The sequence below is a fragment of the Pomacea canaliculata genome, linkage group LG13 (genome assembly GCF_003073045.1).
Source record: "Pomacea canaliculata isolate SZHN2017 linkage group LG13, ASM307304v1, whole genome shotgun sequence".
Taxonomy (NCBI): domain Eukaryota; kingdom Metazoa; phylum Mollusca; class Gastropoda; order Architaenioglossa; family Ampullariidae; genus Pomacea; species Pomacea canaliculata.
The window spans coordinates 1,101,703-1,122,743 of NC_037602.1; the positions used below are offsets into that span (position 1 = coordinate 1,101,703).

General features: G+C 38.9%; 1 protein-coding gene across 1 annotated transcript; it reads left to right on the forward strand.

The window, feature by feature from the left end:
- The first annotated feature begins 4,275 nt into the window (after positions 1-4,275).
- On the forward strand, positions 4,276-19,795 carry LOC112554173. Its single transcript, XM_025221803.1, has 3 exons — positions 4,276-4,405; positions 18,603-18,849; positions 19,224-19,795. The coding sequence occupies exons 1-3, from the start codon at positions 4,336-4,338 to the stop codon at positions 19,717-19,719; spliced, it is 813 nt and encodes a 270-aa protein (XP_025077588.1). The 5' UTR covers positions 4,276-4,335; the 3' UTR covers positions 19,720-19,795.
- Positions 19,796-21,041: the final 1,246 nt, after the last annotated feature.

Consider the following 21,041-nt stretch of genomic DNA (forward strand, 5'->3'; position numbering starts at 1 on the left):
AACTTAGTGAACATACTGAAATTGATAAATAAAGAAACCTAACGAAGTTTGTTTGTTCAAACAGGTTTTATCAAAGCAATAAAGATATAATTGACATCTTCGACATCTTCATCTACTCCACTGGACTGTTGGGAATTTTCCTTGTTGTCATTATCGTCTCCACTTGCATCACCGCCGTCAAACTTCGGGCTGCTCTTTCCTGGCGTCTCACCACCGCTTCCGAGACGACGACGTCAGCTACAGCGACAACATCGACAGACAGGAAGATGAAAAGTAAAGAAGTGAACTTGACGTTGATGCTGATGGCGACGTCTGTCTTGTTCACCGTATGCATGGCGGCAAACTTACTCATTGAGATCTGTAGCTTCGCAGTTCCAGGTTTTCACTTTGGCGGAGAACACTCCTTGCTAATATCACAAATGTGGCGAATAATTTATTTCCTGTGGGTACTAAACTCGTCTATGACTGTTGTTGTTTATTACAAAATGGGCTCAAATTTCAGAGAAACAGTTCATAACTTCTTAAGGCTAAACTCTTTCTGCAAACATTAATGAAAATTAATTTTTGCTTCACGGGGTTAAATAGTATAATTGGATGTAAATTTAATTCCTTAATTTTGATTCATAATTTGCTTGCACTTAAAATGTTATCAGTAGAGTTACAGCACACGTTTGCACACCTTGATTGATGCAGACTGCCTGATATTTGTTTTCTTAAAAAGATGGTTACTTTGCATTCTACGAAGCTAACACCAACTACACATAAATACATGTATTAGCAATAAGTTTTATTCCTCTGGAATCTCTTACAGCTAGGCACAAGCCGTTCATTCATGCAACACAGAAATTCATATATCCAAAATTACTTGTACTTTCGGCAAAAAGTCTAAATTAAAAACAAAATTCCAGTCCAAATACAATGCACTAACAGTAGCCCTCTTGACACAGTCTGATGACTGGTTCCAAGCCAGATGATTCGCTCATCTTTAGGGACTCAACATCCTTTGAAGACGCACCAATCCCTTCAACCTAGTCTTGGTGCTGACACTAAGAAGACATGGCATCTGGACAGACAGGCTGTGGTCCTAAAGACAATCGCTGTAGACACACTAATATCCAGTCACACGTTTCTGTCTAAAGACAGCTTTACATGTCTTGCGATGACCATCAGCCCACCTCACTTTGACCCCAACTGAGGTCATACAGCCGTTCATGTATGTAAACAGCCTACAATCATCAACACATCCAAAACAACGATTTTTTAACTTACGTAATTTTAACTGTTAGACAAGCTGACAACATATTTTTTGTCACATTTTTTGTGTTAACACCCTGTATATTTGTGTTTTGACCTTTGAGAAAATGTGATTTTCTACGTTTTGCTAAGTACTGCAAAGAATACAAACAATAAAATTATAACTATTGCTTGTTTTTGTGAATGAATGCTGATTTATAATTTAGAATTTTCTATTTTCTGTTATTTAGTGTTGGGTTTTTATTGCTTTAACTGCTGTCCTTCCTGTGTGAAATAGCTGACACCTTTGAATTATTAAAAAATACAGGAAACGAATATGGAAGTAAACAGACGACTACAGAGGACAATTAAACAATATAAAGATAGAAATTAAAGAAGCTTTCCTTGACATTATTACACACATAAGAATATTGCAGTCAAACTTGCCCCTACTCCTAAACTTTAAACGGAGGCAGCGATTTCCTGGGGTAAGTAAAGTACAACCACTACCCCGGAGTCTGAACATTGCGGAGACAAGAAGTGTTTTCTTGATGTCTAGAGTTTCCCTCTGTGCAGCGACTTTTCTTCTCTCCCTCACTTAACACAGACAGTCCTTACTCTCTCCTTCTACCCACACGAGAGTAGAACATCGCGCGGTTACCTAACTACAACAGTCTGACGTCATTTCCTGCAAGTAGCGTCCTTCCGGCTATTTCTTCCTCATCGCGCTCCTCGTTATTTTTATCACAGATGCGACACGAGGTAAGGACAGACGTGGCGGCGACCATGTCATGACATCGGTGATCTCAGAGACCACAAGAGATGATGTAGTCATACAGAGTTACCTGCAAACTGGCCTCCAGACGCTGGGTGACGTCACCTGCCTTTTGTCACTGTGACCTCTACAGGTTCCCCTGTGAACATTGATAGAAATCAAGGCTTTAAGTGTAGACGAGAGCAGTAGTGTTGATGGCATGGTGTGTACGGGTACCTGGGAGCCTCACAAATCTCTGTACTTTCTCACAAAGTTGTACTTTGTGTGGAGGTCATCCCATCCTCTGATTGAGTGTTGACACAAAAAGCTTTCTTGCCACACCTGTCTGGTTATACACATCTTCTGACAGCGCAGGTACTGCGTCAAAGGCACACGACCACACCTGTTAGAAAATCAAACACACCGGATTTACAAGAAAAACCCTAAAAATAAATAGCTTCTATATATATATATACTGTGTGTGAGGCAAGAGCAATGCTTAACTAAACACTATTTCAAATGCGACAGAACACAGAGCAGAAACGAAGAATATATTTACGAAACTGTTAAACTTTTCCAACGAAAGAATTTGTGCAAATATTACATTGTGAAAGGAACATACATCAGAATGCAGAGTTTGCTTATGGAATGTGTGTAACCTTTCTCTGTGAAGTCAGAAGGTCAACTTTAAGCCATCTACGATTCAGAGACTGTGATGTCACTGCTTTGAGTTCTGTGTTCGATTCCCCCACAGCTGTGCACAGTACAGAGGTTTTTCTGGTGTGTAGACTAGGAACAGACCCACTTTATTTACAGCCCGTGTCGTACCAGAAAACTTTTAACATTGAACGCTGAGAGTTTGGTGAGCAGGGATACCTCATGAATCTTCTTTTACTCTCCTTTGAATGACATCTTCTGAAAACACAGTCTTAAGATGCGAATTGTGATTGTGTTTGCTGTTGTGAGGTCAAAACTCGAATATGGCTGTCTGGTCACTTTCTTAGATGGTTAATTGAATAATTAACTGATTGACACGTTTGGTGCTTTTGAAAAAATATCAAAATAAGTAACTTTGTCTTTTCACTGTGCTAGGGCGTTGGTCAGGAGAGCTGAATAGTACCGAGCAAACTGTCTTCTAAGTGAAGATTTACAAACTCTGCAAACAGACACCAATCAGACACAACATTGGCGATGTAAATTCAGATGTAAGTTCGAATGCACTATCACCGGCCTGCACGTTTTTGTGTCGAGGACACGAGTGAGCTGCTTTGAAGGAGGCCTGGGTCAGCACGGAGATGACATCAGGTCATATATGTATGATTTTCATGCTCATAAAAGTCTAAAATTATAAAAAAATATAAAAAGCTATAGAAAAGATAAATGCAATATGTCACGAGGGTTTGAAAGAAGCGGACAAAGATGCTTCTGCAAATAGACACAAATCAGAAACAGCGAAAAGGAAGAAGCGGTAATGGACATTCGCAAATGTACATTGGTTTAAAAATGGTCAAAACTTTATTTATGAATTCCTTTGCCAGTTGGACACGTGTATCGCTGGTGAGTGTTTAGCCAAAGGACCGACTCCCTGACCAAATCTGTCACCGACTAATTCAAATTTTTATTAGTATCCATAGATACAGAAGAATAATGTTGCTGGAACAGTGGGTTGTCAACAGTTCCAGCCTGCCTCTGAGACACATAAACACAAGCTCTGAGGACAGCTTGGAGAAAGGATGCAGCATCTTCGTCATCTCGGAACCCTATTATTATTTCAAAAACAAAATGGTAAACAGACGCACTTTCTTTCCTAATTTATTAGTATTCGATGTTTCTTGTGAGTCGTGTGAGTTGAGAATGTTTTTTATACCCAAATCTACATCGCATGTAGCATCCTGACCTTTTATGGTATTATTAAACACTATTGAAACTTAGTTGTTGTTGAACAAAAACAATAAAACTTAACTCCATACATTATTGTCATTGTCCTCCTCCACCTCTACCTCCTCCTTATCCTCCTCCTCCTCCTCCTCCACCTCATCATCATCATCATCATCATCATCATCATCATCATCGTCGTCGTCGTCGTCGTCGTCGTCATCGATGTCGCCGTTATAAAATAAAGGTGGGTAAAAAAAAGAAGCATCAGTAAACTGTTTTCTGTCACTCAGGTCGAGTTCTGGATAACACTCATCACCTTTGTGGGACTGGTTCTCGTTGCTACAGTCCTCGGTATCCCTGGCAACGTGCTCAGCGCCACAGTCTTCTACAGACAGGGCCTACGGGAGAGAATCAACCTCTGTCTCTTCGTACATGCTGTCGTCGACCTTCTAGTCGATGTTTCATATCTCATGACTAACATCGAAAGAATATACAGACTATTTGAAAAAGGCCCCTACACACTTGCAGAACACGTACACAGTAAGGACCTGTTATCTCTATTGAATCATTTTCTTCCAATATCTCGGTCCTTTCATCTCTGGTTTCACCTTATCACAAGCCCTGACACTGTAGAGTTGAGCCTTTAGGACTACATCTTGCTTCTAACAAGCTAATTAGTATTGTGGATGGGGGGACTAGGCACTGTCAGCAGTACCTGCTGACCTAAACAGCGCTCCCTCTACAGTATCATTAGGCTTTTCCTGTTTCATCACATCTCCCTCTGTTCATTATTAAAGTCAGAGCAGATAAGAGTCAGGGATTTATTCTCAGAATGTAAATGCGCTAGTGCATTGGCAAATATCATTGTGTTCATACTTCTCTTAACAATGTTTCAATGAGTCAGTAGTATGTAAGGAGGCAATGTGCTGTTTGAATATAGACTTTTGAAGTGTATAAACAAACCTGGGTAAGTCCATATCACATTGTTTATTCTTGGTATTAAAATTACCTGTTATACCACTCAGGTCTGGCAGGTGCCGTGTGGGCCTCTCAGTTCCTGTCGGCGGTGATCGCCAGTGAGCGGTGTTTCTGTGTCGTCAGTCCCTTCCACGCCAAGAGGCTGCTCAAGACGTCCACCATGGCCGCCATCATCGTCGTCTGCAGCGTTATCTTAATAGGAGGCATGATGACCGTCCTTGTGTCCAAATTTACAATCGGCTGTTGGTTCGACCCCGAGACTAACCTTACAGAGAGGGGTACTATCGCATCAAGGCGAGTAGAATACTAAATCAAACACATAGCAGTAAGTATTAGTTAATGATAGAGAATGTATATGTAGACAGAGTTGTAAGCAATTTTGAAAAAATGAATCATTCAGAAAGCAATTGCGATAATTTATGATATCATAAAAGAGATATTCATTACTTATTGAGTTAAATGTTTTTGTACAATGAACCAAGTATTAATATGTAATAATCCAGATATCGAATTCTAATTGATATGAGTGTGCAATAAGCAAATATCGATTAGGTAATTACACGGACATTGATACGTAATAAAACAGATATAAATTAGTAACTAACAGGAGGCAAAAAATTAATTAACTGCATATTAATCTATAGTGCGGTATAATATTAAAACAACTGTTTTGGTCCGATGAACCAGCTTTTACGTCGACAACCGATTTCTACTGGACATCGTGGACATCTACGTCTATGGTTTCGCTTTTTCGGGAACATTTCTCCTCGTCGTTCTCGTCACTACGTCCATCACAGTCGTCAAACTACGTTCTGCTCTAGCCTGGCGTATGAGGGCTACATCGACGACGACAACGACATCGGCAATATGCACCACTTCAGTGACGGAGCACGCTGACGACATGATGTCCAGCAAGGACCTTAGTGTGACGTTAATGCTAATTGTCACTTCCGCCTTGTTTGTGGTGCACGTGACTCCCAACCTGTGTCTTCAGGTAGGCATACTCATTGTCCCAGATCTCAGTTCTACCGGTAAGTACAGCGGTGTGTCGATTATCTTCTGGTTTATTGTTTCATTTTTATGGACGTTGAACTCCTCTTTAAACTGCGTTGTTTACTACAAGATGAGTTCAAGATATAGGGAAGTAGTAAAGGCTTTACTAAGCAGAGTAAATTGAAATTAATGAGTCCCCTCTAGAGAATACTTATGGTAACATTCTCACTTTTTGTAAAGAAGGGAATGAACTTCTAGAAAAATATGCACTTGCTAAAATACAAATAAACATGGAAAAACATGCATATTTCCTATAAAATAATATTCCATAATGATGGTACAGACAGACGAACATACATACAAACAAACAAACATACAAAGCCGTACACAAAACACTCATCACATTGAAATAGCGATGATCCACTATTCATGGGAATGATAACAGATTGCATGAAATTGTTACATTGTATGTAATAGTAATTTTAATGCATCGTGTGATCTAAACTAAACCCTATTTACAAGTACATTAGCATAAACGTTATATAAAACATAGAATGTTTTTTTAGTAATTGTTTGTATTTGTAACTAAACAATTGAGCAATTGCAAAATACTATTCAATGAAGATACCACCGGAAACTCTCAGTTTCTTTCAAGAATTCTGTGCAGGCGCAGAGGCATCCACTTGGATTATATGATAGAATGTTATCATTTATTGTGACAGTGTGTTGTAAAGTATTTTAGCATGTTATCATTGAATGTGGCATTGTGTTGTAAAGAAACAGTAAAACCTCTACCCAGTGTTTGTCTCTTCAGAGGAAACTCTTGTATGGTGTGTGCTGGAACTGTAACATGCAGCACTGTAACTGTAACATGCAGCACTGTAACTAACTGTAACTGTAACTACTCATCGCCACACTGTACTCAAGGTGCTATCTGTCCTAAACAATAGCAATAAGAGATACTAATAAATGTGCACATTGCAAGTGTACTTTCAAACTACTACTTTATAGTTAAACGTCCGTTCTAAAGCTATACTATAAAAGTATCCATGTTTTAAAAAATAATAGTAAAAGATGGTTAATATGTATGTAATAAGTGTAGATGTAAACAGTTTTACTTAATTTTTTAAATTAAGTCTGTGATTCATATAATTTTTAATTATATACAATGTAGCTATTATGTTGGACTGTCCGTAAGTCGCAGTACAACTCATCGTTACTCACCACATCGCTATTTTCAGCAATAATTACAATTTTATTTTATAAATTGATTTTTATGTAATAGTCATTACATCCATTGTCAATACTTTATTTTAAGTATCAAATATTTGCCTGTATGAGCGTTTTGAATCTCATTCTGTATCAGAACTAGACAAACCACTTGTGTTTCGTTTCCTCCATCTTTCCTTTAATAGAAAAATCGATTTGAAGGGAGGTAACTCTTTCTAGTATTATTCCGCTTTGTAATTCAGTTCTTCCTTCCCTTGAATATTTGGTCTTGCTCCAGGAAAAATAATATGCAAATAAAGCGACAGGTCGCCTGCAAACAAATCTCGTCTTTCGGAAAAAGACGATTTACATCTCTCTTCCCTATAATACGTGCCGGCCACAGGGGAGAGGCTCATTGTCATTGTTGTAACCATAGTAGAAAATGAAAAGAAAAAAAGTAATATTAAAATTCTAATGTATATTCTAAGAACATATATGCTGGTTTGGTACTTTCTGTGTGTACATATTGTCGAAATATTTTTGACCTACTTCACGATTTGTGAATTCTTTGTCCCATACAGTTACAGTCTTTCAGTTGATTTTACTACAAGAAAACAAAACGTGTAGTTGTTAAATTTACACACGGAAATGTTTTTAAAATGCTCTTTAAAACGGAGTATCACAGTTGTCTTTATTGTAGGTTAATGGATATGAATTTTTTAAAATACCAGTCGAAATTTCCTTAGCGGGCTTTCTCCTCAACAAATCAAAGTTTTTATCTTTTTACCTTTACTAAATAATCTTTTCAATACGGGGACATGTTTGCAATGCCAAACACACTAGATATGAAAATAACATAAGTCTTGAATTTATTATATGAAAAATACCTTGAGCTGTTAAATAATACCATTCCACAGCTGCTAATGGCAGTGAACCAGTGTCTGTTTAAGGTTTTGTAAATACAAGTTTATTAGTTCCAGTACCTTGACATTTTCTTACCATACCAAAGCCATATACTTACAAAAACGCTACGTTTTGTTATTTTGTTGATCAGTTGTTTTGAAATCCTACCATAGACGTTATAGTCAGTGCTATAGTCAGTGCTATAGTACATGCTGTAGTCTATGTTACAGTCAGTGCTATAGTCCATGCTATACTACATGCTGTAGCCTATGTTACAGTCAGTGCTATAGTCCATGCTATACTACATGCTGTAGCCTATGTTACAGTCAGTGCTATAGTCCATGCTATACTACATGCTGTAGTCTATGTTATAGTCAGTGCTATAGTCCATGCTATAGTCCATGCTATAGTCTATGAAGTGTTGGTGCCGCACTGCTGCTCCCTCCACAAGTCCGGCGGACGCGCCAGTAAACAGACCGTCAGAAGGTGGGAGGGGTAACTGTGGGGATGTGTTAGCGGTTGAGGAGGTGTTGCAGTGTAGTATTGACTGCAGGCGTGTGCACTATTGTGGCTACACAAGAGAAAGGGGTTTGTGTATTTGACCCCAACAGAAAGTTCATTGAAGTTACGGAGTACATAACGGAGTAAGTTAAAAGAACAGTGGACTTTTGGGATTTTAATAAAATATCATCATTGCCTACTCTTCGTTTGTGGACCTGCTTGTACTTCCTGATTTTGGAGATAAAGACAAATTTGCTTTTTGCTGATTTATACGATATTACGGAGTAGTGCGGTGGCTGCATAGTGGCTTCAGCAAGTTGTATTACTGCACACGGTCTAGCCAGTAGTTTTCAAATAATTAGACCAGATTGTACATCTCTACATCTTGTTTCCATTTAAAATTTCACCATTTGTGCTGCTGCGCACGTTCACCCACACAACATGACTTTTGCTATTATTTTCTTTTAAAAAAATTGACACCTGCTGAATGTGTAGGTCTTTTATTTTGATCATTTGTATCATATCAAACAACAGAATTTTCAGATATCAATTATCGCCAAGAAGTTTTTGCCTGTGGAATCCCTCAGAAATACATCTCAAATAAATATATTGCACCAATTAAGCTACTTTCAGTTGATACATTCTTTACAATTAAACATCATTGCACTTTCCATATTGTTGTAAAACTATTTTGTCATCACAAAGCATTTTGTGTGTAAACAGGTTATAAATGAAATCTATTATGTCCGAATTATTATTAATCTTTTACTTGTTTTCACAACCGTTTTGAAGGTTTTCATGAATACACACACAAAAAATTTCTTCAAAGTTTGAAAATGTTAACAATTCGATTATCTGTAGTTGTTTTTTTTTTACATATTTGTAAACTGTCTTAAAATAGAACTGTGTTAACACGATGTAAGATTTTTGTCTTTACCTTCAAGAAAATGTGGTTTTCTTCGGCTTTGATAATTATTGCAGACATAAATAAACTTAGAAATATTGGTGTTTCTTTATGATTGGAATTGTTTGACTTTCAAGTGTTCCATCCTCTAATTGCTGTAAAATCGTTGTTGTTTGAAATCGTTCATTGCCGTGAACCTGTAGTCCTGTTGCTGTCACCGTGCAGATGACCCGTTACAAGCCAGAGGATTTATCTGTCCATGTCTTCAGGGACTCGACGTCCATGGAACACACAACACTTCAGTCGCTCATTGCCTGGGGTTGACACAGGTGCACTAAACTGATGTCGCTTTTGAGGTAGAGGTTGCAGTCTTAAAAGCAAGCCCTGTAGACACACCGACACCTAGTGAAACATTTTCTTGCTAAAGACAGTCTTACGATTTCAATCAGTCCGTGTCACCCTGACGCCAACGGAAATGACAGTGTGACAGTCTGTGATTGGCTGGCACATTTCAAACAACATGAAGAACTTCAGTTTTCGTTACATTTATGTTTTACTTGACACTCTTACATTAACATGTAACAAGGGCCGTAATCACATCAAATATCATTGATGTCCTCGGCTTCTATAGTCGACACATCTGACGACGACTTGTCTAGAAGACTGACAGACATTTGTGCCGCTCTCAATACGTGAGGAACAACGGCCATTCGGTAAAAGATAACACGTGACCTCACGTAGGATCTCATCTATGGCAAGTTGAATCATGTAGTCACGCGACTTTTCCCAAGACTGTTTCAGAATAGTGTAAAACAATTTGAAAGATAAATACTCATTCACAGTCCACAAAAAGAGAAGAGAATAAAATAAAACGTGCTGGGTGCAAAGTTGCTACACTAATCTTCTCCCAGACACTCACAAACACTGATGTTCCCATAATGCGCCTTCTGGACAGATCATGGCTGAAGGTCTCGGGGAGAACTGCGATACGGGTGGGTTTGTGTGTAAAGATACCGTGAGTTGCAGGACGATAAAAGCTTCAACATTTGTTTTGAAATTTTCCGTAATTTTCCAGAATTTTTTAATATGATTTCGTCTGCGGATTAAAGCTGTTGACACAAACTAAAACATTATTACCACACCTGTTTGGTCACAAACTCCTGTGGACTGGCAGTTAATGCACTCACGACAACCGTTCACGCCGGTAGCGCTCTATCGAGATCAACGCTATACATATATAAAAAAATAAATTTGAGGACAATATTTGAGCAATTCTACTGCAATATTTTCAGAGTAAATACAATGCTTTAAAGGAAAACTTTGTTGACTGGAGTGCGAGAGCGATTGTGGTGTGTTGCGTTCGTGCGCGTGTTTGTGTGTGTGCGTCTGTGTACTTGTGCATCGAGAAAGTCAATCAAGGAATACCTTCAGTTTCTTAAATATGTCAACACCAATGTTTTCTTTGTTCTTCTATTAAAGTTGACATTAACATCTAACTCGGGGACACAAGCAGCGAGTACACAGATTCAAAAGCTGAGTGTACACTGTCTTTGAACAGTTCCTGATGTGGAACACGCTACACGGCCTCCACACGGGTGGCTACACAAAGTCTTTGTAGTGGTAAGCAGTCATGTGACACATTGTCTGACCTCACTGGACAGACACGGACAGCAGCGTCCAACACGTGTTTAAATGTTTTCTTCTGCTTTACGACTGAAAGTATACACACAGATTGATAGTACTACAATAGAGTGTCCAAAGTGCTAATTACCTTTACAGGTCTGTGTATTGTATGTAAATTAAAACTGAAAAGATTGAATTTATGCTATCGTAGACTTAAATTCTCGTCTGTTGCTCATATAGAAGAAGGGTGTGCTGATTGCTGACTTTGTATGTTTATTGCTTGGTTGGTTGGTTTGGCTGAAGGATGACTGACTCACTGACTCGCTGTTTGATGCATATACATGTATTCCCGTGTACATGTCTTGACAGACAGAATAACAATGTTGGGGGACCAGGTGCCTGTCAACAGTTCCAGTCCACCTCTCTCATCTGTGCACAGTTTGCAGGAAGGATGTGGTGTCATTATTCCCGCTGAGTCGCTTTACTATTTAAGAAACAAAGCGGTAAACAGAATTTTAGTCTTGGACAGTTGATCTGTGTTGTTTTCCACCATCATCTTTGTAATCATCGTTAACGACATTGTTGTTGTTGATGTCTTTTTGTCATAATAAAATTCCAAAGGGTTAAATTAAAAGCAGCAACCTTTATTTTCTGTCTGTTTCTGAGGTCGAGTTCTGGATAACACTCAGCACCTTGCTGGGCCTGGTTGTCGTTGCAACAGTCCTCGGTATCCCTGGCAACGTGCTCAGCGCCACAGTCTTCTACAGACAGGGCCTAAGGGAGAGAATCAACCTCTGTCTCTTTGCACATGCTGTCGTCGACCTCCTAGTCGATGTTTTATATCTCATCGGTAACATAGACAAAATATACAGACTTTTTGGAAGACACCCATACGCAGTTTCAGAGCGTTTGCAAAGTGAGGACCTGACATTCAACTCTTTCCTTCCTCTCTAGTGTCACATGATCGTTCTCATAGACACGACACTAAAAGAATAGTGTAACCTCATTGTGTTTGATTTGCGTTCCACGTGTCGTATTCTTCCCGAACTTACAAAATTGAACTGGCTGGAACTACACTTTTTATTAATTGAAGTTTAATTCCAACAGATTAAGTATCATTACTGTCTTTACCTGTTTTCACAAAATCCTTTTCTTCTCCATAGCCGTATCATATTAAGGTCACAGAAGGTAAGGTCAAAGATTTACTCTCAGGATTTGTGTTTACTGTTTTATTACGAAGTACATTTGATATAAAATCTCTGTATTCTTTATTTCTTTAAGATAGCGAGAACTATGCACCAAACCAATTCATATATAAAAAAATGTAAAATATTGTTGGTAGAGACAACACTAGACTTGGTTAATAAAGATTGCTTCTCTTTCTGTTATTCAAATTACCTGATGAACCACTCAGGTCTGGCAGGTTTCGTGTGGGCCTCGCAGTTGCTGTCGGCGGTGATCGCCAGTGAGCGGTGTTTCTGTGTCGTCAGTCCCTTCCACGCCAAGAGGCTGCTCAAGACGTCCACCATGGCCGCCGTCATCGTCGTCTGCTGCGTTATCTTAATAGGAGGCATGGTGGCGATCTTGGGTCCTAGGTATACAACTGGCTGCTGGTTCAATCCTGAGACTAACCTTACGGAAATGGTAACTATTTTATCAAGGTGGGCAAATTCGCTGTGCTGTTAAATATTGTTAAATAAGAAACTAGATAATTTTTGGACAATAAAATATATAAGTAAAATAGTATTTATTGTGCAACAAATCTGTTTATTGTTCTTTAATCCATCAGCTATTACACAGACAACAGATTTCTTATTGACATCGTGGACATCTACGTCTATGGTTTCGCTTTTTCGGGAACATTTCTCATCGTCGTTCTCGTCACTACCTCCATCACAGTCGTCAAGCTACGTTCTGCTCTAGCCTGGCGTATGAGGGCTACATCGACGACGACAACGACATCGGAAATGTGCACAACTTCAGTGACGGAGCACGCTGACGTCATGATGTCCAGCAAGGACCTTAGTGTGACGTTAATGCTAGTTGTCACTTCCGCCTTGTTTGTGGTGCACGTGACTCCCAACCTGTGTCTTCAGGTAAGCATACTCATTGTCCCAGACCTCAGTCCCACGGGAAGTTATGTCACCATATCTCAGGTTCTCTGGCCTATTGTTATATTTTTATGGACCTGTAACTCCTCTTTAAACTGCATTGTTTACTACAAGATGAGCTCAAAATTTAGGGAATCACTGAGGACATTACTAAGAAAAGTGTTTAGCCACGCCCCTACTGACTAGATTAGAACAATGACTAAGTGTGTAGATACAGAATTGTACACAGATGTTGTCATGTTAAAAATATACACAAATATTCAAAGAAGAACACGTGTTAGTTAAGGACAAGTACTTTTGCATGACCATTATATAAGACTAGAAAGTCAGTTGTATTGAATTAATAAAGAGAACTTAAGCAAACAAACAAATGATTAACAACAAGATGTCACTGGAAACGCTCTACTCCTGGCAGTTATACAGCACATGCGCAGACTGATGTTACGTGCTTCCCCTTAGTGCGAGTGTATTCCATTAGCAGTGTGCTATAATAAACAAGTAAAACCTACAAATTGTATTTGTAAGTCCTTTCAACGGAAACCTTGATGCGTATGCTTGAAATGTTACAACTGTCTTCAGTTTATTTATTTACTTATAAATTAATCATTTTTGTCCTTTTTTGACTGCATTATTGTCAGCATCAAACGCTTGTCTTTAGAAGCGCTTTTGACTCTAAATCAAAATTTGATATGGAAATATTTTTTTTTTCTGAATTTTTATTCAGCTGGAAATTGATTTCAAGCGACGTAACTCTTTCGAGAATAGATTTCGCTATTAACCGCAGCACTTCCTTCCCTTGAATGATTGGTCCGGTCACTCACTGCCACTCACCACCGCCAGCACACTCGAAAATCCACTTTTGAATGTCAAGGTGCTGTTGGCAAGTGTCTACTTACCTAGGTTAGACTCTTTTCCGTCGGGCGAATCCGAATGACCCCTAGCCTAGGTGTACATCCCATCTCCATTCAAAATATATTAACACACTAAATAAAAACAATAGGTCGTCAAAAAGACTTATTTTGCAAATGTATTAGAATTAAACAGGACTAACAGAAAAGCTAGTGTTCTTATCTTTAGTACTTAATATACAGCAGTGTTTGCCTGTAGAGTGCAGGGTGTCTAGGTGCACTGAGTGTGTGAGGTGTGACTGTGTGTTGTTTAGTACTCATGGAAGCTTCCAGTAAAAAAAAATCTCTGTGAACAGACGTAGACAATAAAGAAGCATTCTATCAATCACGCCGCCATGAAACTTTACCTATTTTTTTTTAAATTTTTTTATAATTTTAATCTCACGCCACGAGACCAAGTAATTTTTCATAATAATGTGAATACATATCACAATAAAAAGAAATTAAACTATAACAAATAATCTTCATAAAATCGACTTCTCTTGATCAGATTGTAATACATCAAAATGTTGCAGCAAGAAAATGTATTATAAATCCACACGTTAGGATATCAACAGGACTAAAACCCTTCAGAATTAAAGCAGGCAAAACACAATATCCAATAACTTCCATTCTAAAGAAACTTTAAAATATAGACAATTAATACGGACTTTTGTAATATTTAGTAGACAGGCTTACCACTAAAATGTATGCCTCAGTACAATTGGGAATCATTCAAGTGTATTTCATCCATCAAACGATTCAACGTTATCAACGTTATTTTGTTCTTTAAATTTTTTTTCAATCACACGTACACACATCTACACTCCCCTGAATAAATGTGGAAGTAAACAGACGACGTGAGAGGACGAATAAACAATATAAAGAGAGAAATCAAAGAAGCTGTCTCTCGACATGGAGACTGTAGTGACTTGTAACGGGTCTTGTATTGTGTCCTGTACAATGGCGTCTTGTGTGTGACGTCATATGTGCGTCATTTCTTCCACGTAACTTGAAGCAGAAAATGACGTCATATATATGAGAAAAGACGCCAAGTGAGCGGGCAAACAACGGTCTTCTCCGCCATCTTCTTTGTGACCTTCTCAGTGACATTGCTCTGAATTTATACCTCTCCGATTCGATTCCAATATCTTCATCCTCATCGTCATTTGAAGGGGGCTCGTCGAGCGTTGGTTGAGTATGTGTAATACGTCGTGCAAGATAAGTGTACGTTTGTCATATTCCAGTTACACACCTTAGAATATTCCAGTCAAACTTGCCCCAACTCGTAAACTTTAAACGGAGGCAGCGATTTCCTGGGGTAAGTAAAGTACAACCACTACCCCGGAGTCTGAACATTGCGGAGACAAGAAGTGTTTTCTTGATGTCTAGAGTTTCCCTCTGTGCAGCGACTTTTCTTCTCTCCCTCACTTAACACAGACAGTCTCTACTCGCTCATTCTACCTACACGAGAGTAGAACATCGCGCGGTTACATAACTACAACAGTATGACGTCATTTCTGCAAGTAGCGTCCTTCCGGCTATTTCTTCCTCATCGCGCTCCTCGTTATCTTTATCACAGATGCGACACGAGGTAAGGACAAACGTGGCGGCGACCATGTCATGACATCGGTGATCATGAGAGACAACAAGAGATGATGTAGTCATACAGAGTTACCTGCAAACTGGCCTCCAGACGTTGGGTGACGTCACCTGCCTTTTGTCACTGTGACCTCTGCAGGTTACCCTGTGAACATTGATGCAGATCAAGGCTAAACGGGTACATCTAGTGTGTTGATGGCATGATGTGTACGGGTACCTGAGAGTCTCACAAATCTCTGTACTTTTTCACAAAGTTGTACTTTGCTGGAAGGTCACTTCATCCTCTGATAGAGTGTTGACACAAAAAGCTTTCTTGCCACACCTGTCTGGTTATACACATTTGCTGACAGCGCAGGTACTGCGTCAAAGGCACCCGACCACGCCTGTAAGAACATCAAACACACTTGCTTCACACGAGAAAACCTAAAAATAAAGAAATCATGTGTTTATATATATATTTGTGTGAGGCAAGCGCAATGCTTTACTTAACACTATTTCAAATGCGAAAGAACACAGAGCAGAAACGAAGAACATATTTACGAAGATGTTGAACTTTTCCAACGAGTGAATTTGTGCAAATATTACATTGTGAAAGTTGCTTGCATCAGAATGCAGTGTTTATTTATGTAATGTCTGTATCCTGTCTCTGTGACGTCAGAATGTCTTATAGAAAGTCCACAGGGAGTTCTTAGCATCAGTACTGTCATTGACTAATATTGAAATGTGATCTGCTAATTAGAATTCCGAATGAAGTGAGACGGTTGGTACATCTGTGTAGTGCGGAGTGCACATTTCATAATCAACTAAAATACTTCCAATGTTAAGTTAGTAGTAATTAAGTGAACAGATGTCTGTACAACTGACTCCCCAATGCCATCTCAAACACTGAGTATGCCAAATAAATGCACATCGTGGTAAACAAAGGGTCTGACGCTGGAAAACATTGTCTCACTCAGTGAACATGTTGATTCCCAATGTATTGCGATCGATATATTCCATCATAATGATCATCGTCATCATTAAACGTCACACGAGGTGCTTCCTACTTTGTCCGTGCCCACATCGTCCACTTCCCTCGATAAACAACTAAAACATTCACTCTATCACTGACTTAGTGAAATATTAATGTTTGACTTACAGCGGCTATTTATACGGTGGGATGAGGCAGAAGGTATTTCTAGAAATATAACTGGAACATGGCTCACATTATCAAAATATTTCTTAGACACAGCATTGGCGATGTAAATTAAGATGTAAGTTCGAATGCACTATCACCGGCCTGCACGTTTTTGTGTCGAGGCCACGAGTGAGCTGCTTTGAAGGAGGGCGGGGTCAGCACGGAGATGACATCAGGTCATATATGTATGATTTTCATGCTCATAAAAGTCTAACATTATAAAAAGCTGTAGAAAAGATAAATGCAATATGTCACGAGGGTTTGAAAGAAGCGGACAAAGATGCTTCTTCAAATAGACACAAATCAGAAACAGCGAAAAGGATGAAGCGGTAATGGACATTCGCAAATGTACATTGGTTTAAAAATTGTCAAAATATTATTTATGAATTCTTTTGCAAGTACTAGGTTTTAAAGAAATAAGCTGTCAATATATATATAGTGAAACTTTGCATCACAGTCACAGACACACACAGCGAGTACACAAGCTTCAAACGTTGAGGTCCAGAACATTCTAGGGATCTTCTTTAATTCTCTAAGTCGAACTCTTCGTCCTTCAGACGGGTATCTACACAAAGTCTGTGTCATCGTAAGTAGCCAGTTGGACACGTGTATCGCTGGTGAGTGTTTAGCCAAAGGACCGACTCCCTGACCAAATTCATATTTTTATTAGTATCCATAGATACAGAAAAATAATGTTGCTGGAACAGTGGGTTGTCAACAGTTCCAGCCTGCCTCTGAGCCACATAAACACAAGCTCTGAGGACAGCTTGGAGAAAGGATGCAGCATCTTCGTGCTCTCGGAACCCTATTATTATTTCAAAAACAAAATGGTAAACAGAAGCACTTTCTTTCCTAATTTATTAGGATTCGATGTTTCTTGTCAGTCGTGTGAGTTGAGAAAGTTTTTTATACCCAAATGTACATCGCATGTAGCATCCTGACCTTTTATGGTATTATTAAACACTATTGAAACTAAGTTGTTGTTGAACAAAAATAATAAAACTAAATTCAATAAACATTTTATCATCATCATCATCATCATCATCATCATCAGCAGCAGCAGCAGCAGCAGCAGCAGCAGCAGCAGCAGCAGCAGCAGCAGCATATTCATTATTATCAACATCATCATCGTTGTCGTCCTCTTCATCGTCGTCGCTGTCGCCGTCAGAAGCATCAATAAACTGTTTTCTGTCCTCAGGTCGAGTTCTGGATAACACTCATCACCCTCCTGGGCCTGGTTCTCGTTGCTACAGTCCTCGGTATCCCTGGCAACGTGCTCAGCGCCACAGTCTTCTACAGACAGGGCCTACGGGAGAGAATCAACCTCTGTCTCTTCGTACATGCTGTCGTCGACCTCCTAGTCGATGTTTCATATCTCATGACTAACATCGACAGACTACACAGACTATTTGAAAAAGGCCCCTACACACTTGCAGAACACGTGCACAGTAAGGACCTGTTATCTCTATTGAATCCTTTTCTTCCAATATCTGTCCTTTCATCTCTGGTTTCACATTATCACAAGCCCTGACTCTGTAGAGTTGAGCCTTTAGGAACTACATCTTGCTTCTAACAAGCTAATTAGTATCATTAGGCTTTTCCTGTTTCATCACATCTCCCTCTGTTCATTATTAAAGTCATGGATTTATTCTCAGAATGTAAATTTACTAGTTTATTGGCAAATATCATTGTGTTCATTCTTCTCTTAGCAATGTTTCTTTCGAGCTTGAGTCAGTAAGGAGGCAATGTGCTGTTTGAATATAGACTTTTGAAGTGCATAAACAAACCTCGGTAAGTCAATATCACATTGTTTATTCTTGGTATAAAAATCACCTGATGTACCACTCAGGTCTGACAGGTTCTGTGTGGGCCTCGCAGTTCCTATCGGCGGTGATCGCCAGTGAGCGGTGTTTCTGTGTCGTCAGTCCCTTCCACGCCAAGAAGCTGCTCAAGACGTCCACCATGGCCGCCATCATCGTCGTCTGCAGCGTTATCTTAATAGGAGGCATGATGACTGTCCTGTGGTTCAAAAACACAAGCGGCTGTTGGTTCGACCCCGAGACTAACCTTATGGAGATCGGGACTATTGTATCAAGGCGAGTAAAATAATGAAAACAAACACATAGCAGTAAGTATTAGTGATAGAGAATGCATATGTAGACAGAGTTGTAGGCAAATTTAGAAAAAATGGAATCATTTGTGAAGCAATTGTGATAATTTATGATATGATAAGAGAGATATTCATTACTTACCGAATTAAATGTTTTTGTACAATGAACCAAGTATTAATATGTAATAATCCAGAAATCGAATTTTAATTGATACCAGTGTGCAATAAACAAATATCGATTAGGTAATTAAACAAACATTGATACGTAATAAATAGATATAAATTAGTAACTAACAGGAGGTAAATAATTTAATTAACTGAATATAATATTAAAACAAATGTTTTGGTCTAATGAACCAGCTTTTACATAAACAACCGATCTTTTCTGGACATCGTGGACATCTACGTCTATGGTTTCGCTTTTTCGGGAACATTTCTCATCGTCGTTCTCGTCACTACGTCCATCACAGTCGTCAAGCTACGTTCTGCTCTAGCCTGGCGTGTGAGGGCTACATCGACGACGACAACGACATCGGCAATGTGCACAACTTCAGTGACGGAGCACGCTGACGTCATGATGTCCAGCAAGGACCTTAGTGTGACGTTAATGCTAGTTGTCACTTCCGCCTTGTTTGTGGTGCACGTGACTCCCAACCTGTGTCTTCAGGTAAGCATACTCATTGTCCCAGACCTCAGTTCTACCGGTAATTACAAAAGTTTGTCTGCTATCTTCTGGTATATTGTTACATTTTTATGGACGTTGAACTCCTCTTTAAACTGCGTTGTTTACTACAAGATGAGTTCAAGATACAGGGAAGTAGTAAAGGCTTTACTAAGCAGATTATGTCGAAATTGATAATCTCCGTTTAGGTTACAATTATGGTAACATTCCCATTTTTTAAATAAATAAAAGGGTAGACTATATGCATTTCTGGAAAAAAATATGCACTTGTTGAAGTAGAAATAAAAATGTAAAACATACATACTTCTCTATAAAATAATTTTCCAAACTGATGGCACAGACATGCGAACGTACATGCAAAGCCTCACACAAAACTCACATTTCACAGAAACATTGATGTAACGACTATGCCTTGGAATGATAAAAGACTGTTAGAAATTTTTAGAATGTATTAAATATTTGTTTTAACGTATTGTGTGATCTAAAGCATTGTCACAAGTACATTTCATTAACGTTACGGGAAAATTAGAATGTTTGTCATAGTAACTGTATTATTGACTTCAAGAATTAAGCAAATGGAAAATGAGAAATGAAGATGCCACCGGAAGCTCACATTTTCTGGCAGGCATTTTGTCCATGAGCACAGTGATCTTGCTCACTTCCACTTGGAGCGTATGATAGCATGTTATCATTTATTTTGACAGTGTGTTGTAAAGTATTTTATCATTTTATCATTTATTGTAGCATTGTGTTGTAAAGCAACAGTAAAACCTCAACCTAGTGTTTGTCTCTTCAGAGGAAACTCTTGTCTGGTGTGTGCTGGAACTGTAACATGCAGCACTGTAACTACTCATCGTCACACTGTACTCAAGGTGCTATCTGTCCTAAAACAATAACAATAAGAGATAATATTCAATATGTACATCACAAGTACAGTTTTAACTAATAGTTAATAGTTGAAAGGCCGGTCTGAAGCGATACTGAAAACGTTGGTCGTCCATGTACACATCTTTGGTAGAATCAGTAAATTATTGTACTCATTCATAAAAGAAAAGCACATTTTACAGTATCCTATACGCAGGTGGGCAAAGTTCCCCCCTCTGGGAGGGAGCAGAAGTACCGTGTGTCGGAAAGTGAGGAAGATCTGAACACTGACTGATGTATAGAAAAAGTTTGTTGCGTTTGTAAAAACACCGGTGCACGGACATCCCGCGTGTTTCAAAATGAGCAATGAGTCCACGATGGACAAATAAGAAAAATGGCTATACACCCCCCCCTCAATACTTGTTTAACATGGGGAACACCGTGAGCTGAAAGGGACGTAAGCCAGACAACCATAGCATGACGTAAATCACTATTTACTCCCCTTTACCTTTAAAAAAAAAATATTGTTTTAGCTTTTTTGCCCCAGTGGGCAGTGAGCTAGTTCACTAAATGTAAACTTTCACCAAGACAAATTTACAGTCAAATTTTGAGCGGACTATAAGGTTCATCTA

What these genes read in the sequence shown, in the direction of transcription:
- LOC112554173 (XM_025221803.1), top strand. Translation starts at nt 4,336, where the DNA reads ATGACTAACATCGAAAGAATATACAGACTATTTGAAAAAGGCCCCTAC. An exon ending in ACTTGCAGAACACGTACACA is followed by an intron (nt 4,406 to 18,602) that starts GTAAGGACCTGT and finishes TGTACCACTCAG; the next exon opens with GTCTGACAGGTTCTGTGTGG. An exon ending in ATCGGGACTATTGTATCAAG is followed by an intron (nt 18,850 to 19,223) that starts GCGAGTAAAATA and finishes CTAATGAACCAG; the next exon opens with CTTTTACATAAACAACCGAT.